This window comes from Amblyomma americanum, chromosome 11 (assembly GCF_052857255.1).
Source record: "Amblyomma americanum isolate KBUSLIRL-KWMA chromosome 11, ASM5285725v1, whole genome shotgun sequence".
NCBI lineage: Eukaryota > Metazoa > Arthropoda > Arachnida > Ixodida > Ixodidae > Amblyomma > Amblyomma americanum.
In genome coordinates this window covers 53,952,698-53,965,492 of record NC_135507.1, presented here as the reverse complement: position 1 = coordinate 53,965,492, position 12,795 = coordinate 53,952,698, and the positions used below count along the sequence as shown (strand labels likewise).

The window sequence follows — 12,795 nt, the reverse complement described above, 5'->3', positions numbered from 1 at the left end:
TGGGCGAAAAAACAGCATTTATAGGAGAAAATTGAAATCTACCTTACAGTGATGGTTTACAAGCTATGCATGGTTGTGCATCTTAGCTTGGCTTTAGATTCGCGACTTCATAACTTCCCAATGGGCATTGAATCTCCCTTGGACGTCCTGAGGACGTTCAGGATGTCTGCAGGACGTCGAAGGGACGTGTAGTGCCTATAGGGTTCACTTCCAGTGTGCATTTCCTACATGAGGCTTGAGTTATGAACCCCGGCTTCAAAACTAATTGGTGCTCGCATTATCTGTGGTGATGGGGATACACGCTTCAGCTAGATTTATACAGGACTAATTTAGCGTTAATCCCCCTGGGGTGGTGTACCAAAATCCTTTTTTTCTTGTGGTTAAGTGCTTTATTCAAAGCTCGGCTGGACAGTAAGGGATAAAAAGAAAAATGCCTAGTCTTTGCCAACCTTTCATTATGAAGAGTGACACATGTTCCTTGTCATGTCCCGCGGTTGCGTCAAGGTATGAGCGGTAATGGCTGGAAAGAGCCAAAGCGAACTGTAATGCAGACCGCGCCGCTGATAGTGCACTGCGGCAAGACCAGTTTCCGCGCCGCCCTTCAGTTTTCTCGTGTTTTTTTTTCATCCCCGCGATCGGCGTAACGGCGACACGCCCGCGGACACGCTCGTTCCGTTCGGACGGACCCGGAATCGTACTCGCTTCTGGCGCGCGGGCGTGAGGTTGATCACCTGCCGGAGCGCGCGCGGGGCTGGCGGCTGTAGCGCGCCCTGAACGCCAGGGGTCGCCACCGTTTGTTTAGTCACGCATCGCACGCCCGGCCGCCTACCGCTGCCTCCTCTCTTGTTTTCACGGCAACGCCAGCAACGCGCTCGCTGTAGTACGTCGTGCCTGTTTCGCGAGTGACAACGCCCGTTTAGCGCCTCAAACCGCTGTTCGCACGAGCTGCAAGCCGCAACGCCGCTTTCCGACAGCTGCTCCACTCGCCGACAGCGCGTCCGCGGCAGTCAGCGACTCTAGCAGCGGTACTCTCTCGCTCCGTGCAGTGGTGTCCGCCATATTGTGTGACGGGTTGACCGACGACCGAAAAAATAGAGAAGCCATTCGCCCCCTCCTCTCCCGCGCGCCGCAGCAACCACTTGCTGCATGCCATCCGAGTGCGACATACGACGTCGGCCGAAGTTTTAAATGAATTGTGTCGCTATTATGAACGGGTGAGTACTGCTTCAGCATTCATTACGGGGTCCGTATTGACGCCGCGACCAGTGTCTCCGTGCGCCTGAGCGGTGACAACCCGCCTCTGGCCAGCTTGCTTGACCGGAGGGTGGAAAAAGGCCTAGCTGGAACGCGTAGTGGGTGCCCCGAGTATTGGTTTCTTTCTTTTTGTTTCGCTGTGTGGCCGCTTGTCGCGACGGTCAAGGGGCAACAACACGCACACGTTTGCCGGACCGCGACGTAGGCGCCTGGCGAGTGTGTCCGACCAGCGCGTGCGACGGCCCGAGGACGCGCGCGGACAGAGCTGCCGAAGAGAACGGCACTTGTCTCGTGAGGCGCGCGTTCCGTAGCACAAGCGCTGTAGCCTGGGGCTGTCCGTCGTTCGGGCTCTCGGGAGTGCATGAACCCCGTCTGTGACACCCTTTTCTGTATTTTTCCGTCGAAGCTAGAGTTGCGGCGGATGTCGGGTTCCCGGCGTGGTTGCTGAACGAAGTGGCACCTTTCAGATTCGAGGAAAATGCTGGTTCGCGCCAGCGAACGCTGGTACCCGTGTGACTGCGGGCCTCGGGATTTCAGCGCTTCGCACATTTAAAAAGCCAATTCTCTGCAGTCGACTGTTATCAGCGAACCGTTCATGTCACAAGCATACGTGGATTAACTCTGCCGCAGCTTTAATCGTTTAATGACGTGGCTGCGCTAACCTCTACACAAGTAGATCGTCAAGCGAGGAGCGTAGGAAATGGATGGCTTTCAGTCGCGCCGCCGTTGATTCATCGCTTTTCTTTTTGGCCGCACGTGTGCTTTCTCCCCGCGGGGCACCTTTTATTCATTTTCATCGTTTCGGGCAGAAAATGCCGCCACTCGCATCGACTCAACGCCGCAGAAAAAGCGCCGAGACTGCTCCAGTAACGTTGAAATGGGAGCACACGTTGCGGCTTCGATCATTGCGCGCCGCTTGGCGACCAACAGGTGGTTGAGAAACTCGGCGTGCGACGCTTGAAACGCGGCGCAGTGGCGCGCGGCCTCGCGGATTTTTTATACACGTCGTCTTCAGTGTTTTAATTGTTCCGAACGCACGCGCTCAGTGTGGCGTTTTTGTTTTTAAACTTCGTCTGTGCGGCGTCCATGTTGTGCTCTCGAAACCTTGCAGCGACGCTGCGCCTAGGTCTCGTGTCTTGAAGACGTTTGTTTGCAGAGTTCGTCGTCGTTTTTTGGGGGTTAGCAAATTTGGGTGCCGCGTTCTCAGGTTCTTCGGGTGGGGGAATTGTTTCTCGCCGCGCTTTCCCGGGTGTATGGCTCACTGCCGAGCCGAGCCTGTCGTGACGCCGGGCTTCGGCGTGACCGTGCGCCGTCCCACTTATTGATCGTGGGGAAGGAACTGCCGATATGTCGGACACGCCAAGTGGCACTGCGTGCTGGTGACGACGGGGCAAGCCGGGAACTCCGTGGCGAGTAAGTTTGGCCGGCTGGAGTGTCACAACCGCCGAGCGAGGCCAAATGCCACGCTCTCACGGCATGCGTTGTATCATAAAAGCGAGGCCTCTCGGTCAGGCATAAGCGTGTGTGGCAGCCGAATGTTGCATAAGGGCTGCACTTTTTGGCATTGCAGCTCCGCGTCAAGTGCTGTCTTTTTTTTTTCATTTATGTTCTTTCCCGGCGAGCGCTTCGGCACAATCAGGCAGCCGCACGTTTTTGCCGCTTGTGAGCGAATTGTGCGCCCTTGGTCAAAAGTCGTGTGACGACATGGCTAGCTTTTGAGCAGTGTCATGGAACACAAATGGCACCTCTCAAGCTTTTAATCTATTTGATGTGAAAGGGGCCGGTCAGCCTCATTTTTCAAGGCCTAGATCTTAGGGGGTTTCATTACGGTTCCACTACATGACAGAGGAAACCGTATGGGCCGTGGACTTTTCAGGGAGAGTGTACAATTGTCCACAGACCTGTCTAAAGTGCTCGAGCCGCACGCTGGGGAATACACCTGCGTCATTGGCAAGTGGCCTAGAGCTTGAAGCGAGATCTTTATCGTGCACGAACATTCACATGGATTGTGTTTAGCTCCTTACGTCTTCAAATGCTATATTTGGCCTGCCAGGCTGCGGTGCTTGTCATAAATGCCTAACAGAGAATGCCGCTTATGAGATTACTTCAGGTGGACCCATCTTTGAAATTATGCAGAGGATTGATTCAGCGGAAGGGGCAGTGCAAGTGGTAGTTTGAGCATCCATGCGAATGCCAGTCGTTTGAAACTGTGCACTTAGCTATCACAGTCATGAATGGCGTAGTTCACAAATTGGGGACATCAAAAGTAGAATAGACTGAGGAAGTTGTTTCTTGCCTACCCTCCTTTCACTGACTCGGAACAGTCATTAAATGACTGACTGGTAGGATGTATGTGTGAACTGTGTATTATGACATTGTCCTGCAAGTGCAAATGGAAAACTTAATATACCTGGGTAAAAGTCACCAGTCCCATCATGCCCTACTGCATCTGTGAACTAATATCTTGCACACAAAAACATATCGTTCAAGCTAGGGCTGACTCGGAATGGCTACCATTGATCTGTCATTGTGCATTCCCAAGCGCAAACCAATGGGCCGAACAATGTTCATTTGTAATGTTGGAATGGGCAAGTGAATGTAAACTCTCGTTGCAGCTGTTTTGGGCTATCCTATTTTTCGTTCATATCCAGAACATCATGTTTCAGCTGCCTACGGTGCGTAACGTATCGGAGCCAAATGTATGGAATTTAGTTATTTTTTCCCACTGTTATTTGAGGCTTGGTGGCACAGATGTGCAGTGCTGTTGTTTCTGAGGATGCATGCCACATTCAGTTAAACTACCAGGAATTGGGTGTGGCCGCTACTACCAAAAAAAAAGTAAAGTATACAACAGCTGTAACTTACCGCTGCTCACTTATGCGGCAGAAACGAGGAGGATAACGAAAAGGGCTCAACTTAAGGACAATGCAGCAAGCTATGGAAAGGAAACAAACGTCGGTTAATGACATCCTAGTCTAAATCAAGAGGAGGAAATGGGCTTGGGCAGGGCGTGTAATGCGAAGGCAAGGTAACTGCTCGTCCCTAAGGGTAACGGACTGGATTGCGAGAGAAGGCAAGCATAGCAGGGGGCAGCAGAAAGTTAGGTGGCCAGAAGAGGTTTAATAGGATTTCGGGGATAGGGTGGCCGCAGCTGGCACAGGACAGGGTTAATTGGAAAGATATGGGAGAGGACTACAAAAGTGCAATTGTGGCAAGCTTAGGCTTGGTGTAGTGCCTGTTATATTATGCAAAGGCTAGAATTAGAATGTCTCATCATAAAGCAAAGTTATGCCTGCGGTTGCGGGCGCAGTTGGAATGTCAGTGAAGACCTTCACTTTTCTGAGACTTCAGAATTCATCTTTACTTTGGCTTGGGTTGGATTTCTTTCTCTGCTTCTGAATACTTTGCTGAGCGGGTAATCTTCGTCTCTCAGTTCTATAAAAGAACCTTTTCGAAAAGGAAGCTTGCATTCTATGTCTGTGTTAAGATTCTCTTTCACAATGGTTGACGACCGGCTTCCCTTGCATCTACTCATAGTAGCTGCATGTTTTGAGATGCGCTTAATGTTTAATGGCTTGGTGTCGGCATCGAAGTAACAACATTCAGTAACTGCAGTGACAGCCAAATGGCTTGAGAGTCCACTTTGTGTGTGGGTTATGCCCAGTGCTGCTGGATACCCCACTGGTTTTCAACTCGCTACAAGCTTTCTCTTGGCCTAGTGCTCAGCTTGTGGAAATGATTTAATTACCTTGTGCGGAATGACATGTTAGCCGTTGTGTGTCACGTTACTGCAGACTTTACTCAAATTAGAAGTCTGCAATTTGTACAGGTACCACGCCAGGTTCCGTCCATAGTCACTGCGTGCCATCTCTTCCAGAGACTACGGCACAAAGCCGATCCTATGTGCATGCAGGAGGCCCCTGCTCAGTGCGTAGAAATGACTTTGGAAGGGAAAGCCCTGGCACTTTTTGGCCAAGCCGCCATTGTGCGGTTGAAATTAGATTATCAAATCTCTTCGTGGGTAGTGCAACTACTCAGTGACATAGCCACTTGTCTGCAGAGCTAGAACTTTTCGCAGAGATAGTCACAACTGCTTCAATACCTTGCAGAATGCCTTGTGGGTTAGCTTGGCTGAGTGTGCCGCATCTTTTTTGCTATGTTTTTCAAAATGTATTGCTAACCTGGCCGCAAGGGGTCGACACTCACTTGCAGTGGGACGAACGAAATTGCTACTTTGGCGACACTGCATGCTAGCTTGTTGTAGTTAATTTCTGTCATGTGCTTAACACCTTTTGGGCCTCGGACAAGCCTCTTCACTAGTGCAGGGTTTAACAGCAGTGGATTATTGGAGAGGTCAAGGGACTCGCAATGCTTTGCTATTTGAAGATTAGATTTTCCTGCAGTTCAGTTGTTAGCAGAAGCCTAGCGGCTTTTTGCCAATGCATTTTGCCCTCTTAAAATCTGCTCACTTCATCTTGGTTAGTGTTATTTGACGGTTGCCAAATTTCTCCGAGTGCAAGTGGTTTTCAAAGAAATATTCAGTTGGTGCGTAGGGTTTCTTCAAGCTTTTACCTTGGTGTCTATCCAAGTGCATGGGTTTATAGAGCAGATTGAATAAATACGAGACTCAAATGGCGAAACTGTGGAGCTGGCGTGCAGAAGAGAGTGCAAACATCACTTTCGTCTGCTTTCCCACACACTCTAGTGAGGTAAACAGCTTGGCAAAGGTCATGCTGCTGCACATTAAGAGCTCCTACTGCCTTATCGCATGGTGCTAAAAGCAGGCACACGAGGGGGACATGAAACACTCACATTAAGACACGACCCAGCCATGTGTGCTACCATGATATCATTTTGGCAGGGCTGGTTTTATACCATGAGGCACTGGCTGAGCCTGAGGGAATAAAGAATGGAAAGGATCGACAAAGGGGGAACAGGTGCAATACCTAATCGAAGGCAGGAAGGTTGAAATTTGCTGTAAACTAACGGTGGAGGAGAGGAAAAGGAGGAGTCTTTTGTGCACACTCCAGCATCCTCCTGCATACAGTCTTTGTCAAAAAAGTACCATCAGCATCAAGTGAAACGTGAACTTCAGAATGGGGATATAATATCAGGGAGGAGTAATACTAGAGCAGTTGATTTTCTAGTCGGAAGGCGTAGAGACTGCTCTCTGTGAGTGTTACTAGGCCACGTCACTAGTTCCTCTCCAACTGCTAATATTTTTAGTGGGCTCGTGTTTTACTTGTTTTGTTGGTGCTGATGGTGCTCCCAGTCTGTGAATGCTAGCAATGCAAAGCAGACCCCACTGGACGACTCGCAAGCCAAAAACTCAGTGGGGTGTCTGTCTAACATAAGGTGTAGAGAATAGAGATTAATGCTTCCTGCTCCAGCTACTGTGCATAGTGCGGAGGAATTAAAAGAAGGGTTGGTAATCTCAACTTCAGTTCACTGCTTATTCAGCACACAAGCATATTGTGTTTGAGCAGGCCAAGTCTGAGTGTTACATAAGGCGTAGAGCATGGCGATTAATGCTTCCTGCTGCAGGTACTAGAGAAATTGAAAGGAGGGTTGGTAATCTCTTCTTCAGTTCACTGCTTATTCAGCACATATTTTGTTTCTGCAGGTAAACTTCTCTGTAGAGTGGCTGCACTGAACTTTGGACCTATGTGTGCAGCACATTGTATAAAATCGTCAGCTTGCATCTCCAGTCTGTTCTCCTGTCGCTTTCGTTTTTCCCCTACTGTGCATTATTAGCAGGCCTGTGGCCAACATCTTCACCTTATCTACTGTTCAAACTTCATGCTGAAAAAGAAAGTTTGAGGTGTGTTGATGAGGCACCTCTACATTCAAAACTTCCACTTTGCTTGGCTTATCTCACTCAAATTTTATGTCACTGTTTTCTTCATTGTAGTTTCCACTTACACATAGAATATTGAGTATTTTCTATTCACTTGCTGTTATTACAAGCTGTAGCTGCTCTCGAATTGAGGGACTTAAGCTGGGCAGTAGCCTACCTGTTCCTGGACAGCCTTTTGAGTAGGAGTACAAGCATTTAAACTGCGGATTTATTTCTGCTGAGCATGACCTGGTGGAACAACATTTTTGTAGTCAGTGTTTGTAGTGTAAAAGCATGCAGGGGCAGATTGTGGATGTGCGCTGTCCCGTGTGTCATTGTGCTTGGGACACGTTATTTTGGTGTTGGGGAAGCCCATTGTTCCCTGGCTTGCTGGGCACACAATACCGGACGCCTTTTGTGCGCTCTTGTCATATCCGCGTTTGGCAACATTTGTCATTGGCATGGTTGGCCGACTCTGTTCATGTGGTGCTCAGATGCACCACTACGGATCCTTCACGCCTGCCCGGCTATATGTGTCATTGCATTCGATTTGTTTTTCTTGGGGTGACAGCGTCGCCATTGTTCAGTCGCACGCATTTGTGCAGGGTTTGTGTAGTGGAACCAGCTGTGTTGTCAGATGTGTTTGTAAGCTATTTGTCAGCTGATCTCTTGTCCCGGAAGTACGAAAGTTTGGGGTTTTACTGCACGTGCCCAGCTGCTTCCAGGTGGCATTCTGCCTTAATTGCTGTTTTTACGTACAAACTTTCGTGATGTTCAAGATTTATTCAAAGTACATGAAATGCTGCTTAGGTTAATGAAGAGACATTGGTGTATAAAGACCCCGAAGTTAGTGCTGCAGTTGGGACCTTTTGGAACGAACTGCAAAGAAAAAGAAAACCATCTGTGCATATCAGCACAGAAATGCTACAGCTTGAAATAGCTAAACAAAGTGCAAAGAGATAACAGGGTTCCCAGCATATCAATGAAAACAGCAGTATTTGTAGATTAAGGGAAGAAAAAACAAAATATGGCAGGACCAAAAAAAATTAATAGCATGTCACTGTTAGAACTAAACAAGAGAATCTCATGACAGGGAGTGAATGTCAGGTGAAGTTTGTGGGGCATGAGTGAATCGTTGTGCACAAGACTGAAGGCAGCATGGCATGCTGCATGCGTTCCCAAACATGGCACTCTTCTTCATGTGTCAGAAATGCTGTGGCAGCTGCAGTCGTTGCGACCACTTGGTTCGCGGCCGTATCTGCGGCATAGAGATAGGTTTCCAATGTACACTGAGGCCAGCCATAGATTGTGTGTTTCTGTAGCACTTTCTGCTTTTTGCTAAACCTATGCTTCTGCCCATTAAAATCTTTTCATGGGATTTCAGTCCATCGGCATGGAAATTTTCTTCTTGAAAAACTCGCTCCTTAAAGACACTGTACTGACCATTTTTTACGTCATTGGTATGCGGGCTAGTTGTGTGCCAGACAACTAGGCAAGAAAAGCACATTTATGACGTGCTTGTGTGTTCCAAGAGAGGAAGTTAAAGATGCAGCATTCCATCATGGGACGGGTTTAATGTTCAGTACCACTGACATGTGCGTCCTGCTTTCCAAATGGAATGCTTTCAAGATCCTCTTAGCTTTGCTGAACTTGAAAGGAGTTTCTGCTAGTCGGTAGTTTGGTCACCATTGGAAGATTCAATAATGGTACACTAAACATTTGTGGTGCTACCATTTTTACAGACGTCGTTTTGTGAAAGTGCCTGGGTCACAAATTAACCTGCTGCTTTAATTTAAGATGAAAAAAAAATTTCGGTTTAGTTTTTTCTTAAGTAGTCTTAATTACTTTTAAAGCTAACTTTATATTTTCGACAAGTTGTAGGTGTGCCGGTACTCCTCTAAGCAAGCAAATATTGGGGGTTTCTTTTCGCTGAGGCACAGTTTTGCTAGTGGCACTGGTTTTGTGTCCAGGTTATATTGTCATGTAGTGGTCACGGCACTAAGAGGCACCTTGAAATTTATTTTGCGGGTCCAACATAATTTAGAATTTAGTCATTTGTTTGCAGCTGCACAGATTTATCATACGGCAGCAGGAATGCTCATGTCACTTCGGATATAAATAGTACTGTCATGCCCTGTTATTATGGCCCTCGTTACTATGGATGACTCGAATTATGGACAGTTTTGCTGTGGACCAAACTTTTGCGATGTACTTACACCTCGTTAATATGGAACGCTGTCCGGACAATGGGCAGGAGGAACATGCATGAAGCCCATTGGGGACAATGCATCTTTGTCCCTTTAATGGGGAAAGCGATGAGAACAAATCCCAAGCGCCTGTGCGAGATGTTCCGGCCCTTGTATTTTGAGTCCAGAACAGCAGCGGAAGATAGTGCGAAAGTGCAAATGCCATAGTAAGGGCCTTTTTGTGTGTGTGGTTTCAAGCCTTACAGCGGCAAGGTACCTGGTCGATGCAACCTTATACCGTTTGCAGTGTTGCATCAAAGGCTGCGAAAAAAAATTATTTTTGTTCGCTGCGTTGAAAACCGCATTCATACAGCTATCAGCCAAGTGGGTACAGGGTTCTTGGGATGTGAACAGTCGCAGTAGGAGATACTTCATCATACCAATAGGCTCCGTAATGCATCTCCGTATCACTAGGCACTCCAAATGTGCAAAAACCTGGACCACATGATTTTAAATATAATGGCGACCCGAACAGTCTCCTGTAGCTTCTATTATTCCCCGATTTCCACTTCACTGCCTGTCAGTGAGCAGGAAGCAGTCTGTAATCATTTCTTTTTTGTTTTTCTTGATGATTCGTTATTGCGAACGACTCTTTATGGGGATTTTTGCACGGGAAACAAAGCGTCCATATTGACGAGACACGGCTGTTGCATCGGAGAAATGGAACGCGCCAGTGGTAACAGAAGAGGGAGTGGCAGCCTTGTAGGCAACATTAGGCCAAAACGTGGGCAAGTGAGCGTCAAGGAGCTGAGGAGAGCTCACGGCTCTACCTTGAGTCGATGATTATTCAAACCACAGTGCATACTATCAATCGCAATGGCGGGAATTTTCCGCCTATATATGTGAGATTCCTGGGATCGTATATACGCCGTATATAAGAGGCACCGCCACAACGTTTTGCCTCATTGTGAACAGGGCTCCCGTGTGGGAGCCAAAACGTCATTCCATCATTATTTTTGGTCAGTGCGACTTACTATCATGTACCATCCCGACCCGACGGGATTCCGTCAGAGCCTTGACTACAATCCATTCAGTTGTTGTTCTCTAAAAATTAGTTTTTTGGCTCTCTCTGGGTACATTTGTCTGGGGTCTGGAAGGGAAAGACCCATTTATGGCTGAGAAAAGTTAATTTAAAAATTTTTCCGTCACTCAATTCAGGACATCAGCCGATGGTGGCGACATGTGTATTTCATTTCTTTTTGTCCGTTTCTAGCTTGTAAAAGCTTAGTTTCCATTGATTGGTATCTGTTGTTAGATTGCTGTGATCTGTTGATACAGGCCAACTTCAGTGTCCCTTTAAAGGACGGTGGAGATAAGCTAGAGGAACTTGCAGGCCTGTGTACTTGATGTCTGATCACCTCAAGTGCACGATAAGCATGAAACAGTGCAAGTACAATAATCCACAAGAAAAGCAACGTTGGAGGCTTGCAGAATTGTAGACCAGTCAGCTTTGTGTCTTAGTGCAATTAGGAAGATTATTGCGAATAGACTAAGCAATATCAGTCCTTTAGGCTATACGAACAGTTTGAGTACAAGGTTACTTTCATGTGAAATTTTTAGCTGGTTTACTGCTACATCCACACTGCCTTTTGTGCAGCGTAGCCTGTCATGACAACTTGCGAATATAATCTATTTAGCCATTTCGGTCTCATTTATATTGACTGAACAGTGTTAGCAATTTTGAAGGTGTTTTGCCTCTTTATTGTTGCACTGTGTGAAGTGCAGCTGTGGCATAACAGACTTTGAAACAGCTCTCGGAGAAGCCATCTGTTTCATTGGTGTGGCTGTCTTTTGTTGGATTGCTAGCTCTATCGAAGCTGTGGCGCGTCTCCATCATTTGAATGTCTCCATTTTGTGGGCTCCCTTATCTACTCTCCTTATGTCGGCCACTTGTGCCATAGAGCTCTCATTCGAATTTGCTGCGGTGTAGGAGATAACCTCTGATAATTACTTTTTTTTTTTCCTGTGGATTTGTTGGACTTACCGTGGGCTGACAAAGGCTTTGCATAAGGCTCCAGGCAACCTGCTCATTGCAGATAGTGTGCGCTGGAAGTGCGGAAACAGGTGGTTATCTTCACACAAGAGAGTCCGCTTATTGCGTTTGGCCTGGATTGCGATAATGTGCTAGGTGATAAGACTCTTCCGGCACTCTTGTGCTTGCCGACAAGTGCTGCCATCTCGGGGAGGCGTCGCTCGTACTGGCTGTAGCAGGCGTTGCAGTTGTTAAAATGCAGCACCACAGCGTGCATAATGAGGCTCTTGAGGTCTGCAGGTGGCTTGCTTAGAGTGCCGTTCGGCTCTGGAGTGGGTGCATATTGTGCCCCATGTACGGTTTTGTCTTCTCGTGGCTGTGTGGTGTGAGTCTCACCCTCCTTTGCCATTCACTGTGAAAGTATTTTACTGGTGGTCATCTACTTGTAGGGACTGGTGTTGCAGTTCAATAAATTCGCCAGTGCCTTAACGTCTCGGTAACATATTTACTACTATGTGGAATTTGTCAGTTGCTTTGGCTTTGTCGGTCATTGCAAATATTTTTGAAAGGCTGCCAACCTTTTTAAGTAAATACGCATGATTTCTAGTTGCTTGAGAGCAAATACTCATTCTGGAGCTGGCTTTCATTGCAATCCGTGGCCACATGAACAAGTGATACACTGTTGAAGTGTAGCATTTTCTTGTAAAAGCTAACAAAACTTTTATGAGCAGTTGCCCACTGTTCTCATGCAGTTGCTTTTGCTCAGGATAAAATTAGTTAATAATGTTACGGGAGGTTTTCTTGTGGCTGTTTGCTTTGAGGGGTGACAGGTGTCTGACGCTTGGTTGCGGGCCTTGAGAATCCTTTTTTTTTGTGCTTTCATTGTCTTCAGAACTATTTCTTTGCATTTTCCTGTCACAAGAAATAATCCTCTCCTTTTCTGTGCACCCTTGCCCCCGTCATCTGTTGCATACTTGCCTCTGCATTGTTGGTCGGCTTTGGCTTGTGCTTGTCTTGACTAATCTTTTTCCCTTTTTCTCTCTTTTCTTTGCAGTGAAGTCAGCAAGGACTTATTACGAGTGAGTAGACTCTTTTTTTCCCCTTCTTGCTTGCGTGCCTGGCTCTGCAAAGTCTGCTTTGGGTGGGGAAGGTTCTCTGATCTGCGTTTTCAGTTGACGGCCCAGCAGACCCTCGATGAGGCCATAATCATAGCAGTTACAGGGGCTACAAGCTCTTTTCCTGAGAATTTAATTTCTTTATTGCAGCCAAGTAGTTGGGCCTCTCCATCACCTCGCCATTTGTTTGGTACGGAAAGCAGTTTTTTTTAAACTGTGGAATGCGCTGTCCAAGAAACAAGGTTTCGCACAGACTCTCGTTTCATGACTGGGTCGGCGGCGTGTGACAAGACCACTCGGGTTTCTTTTCAGTCATTTTGGTGTTCCTTGTGCTTTGTTCTTCATTCTATGTTTTTCTTCCAGCCGCAAAAT

General features: G+C 47.3%; 1 protein-coding gene across 10 annotated transcripts in view; it reads left to right on the top strand.

Annotated features, from left to right (window-relative positions):
- Positions 1–789: 789 nt before the first annotated feature.
- Positions 790–12,795, top strand: part of heph (polypyrimidine tract-binding protein 1 heph) — a 145,147-nt gene continuing 133,141 nt past the window's right edge. For 4 of the 10 annotated variants that reach the window (XM_077643445.1, XM_077643440.1, XM_077643444.1 and 1 more), the window contains exon 1: positions 846–1,214. Coding sequence is in view for 4 of the 10 variants with exons in the window: in XM_077643429.1 (XP_077499555.1) it covers positions 1,189–1,214; positions 12,363–12,387 (51 nt within the window). In the remaining 6 variants the exon portion in view is untranslated. Of the gene's footprint in view, positions 1,215–1,434; positions 2,668–12,362; positions 12,388–12,795 lie in introns of those variants that run through there. The other 6 variants (XM_077643437.1, XM_077643431.1, XM_077643429.1 and 3 more) reach the window with 5 other exon arrangements.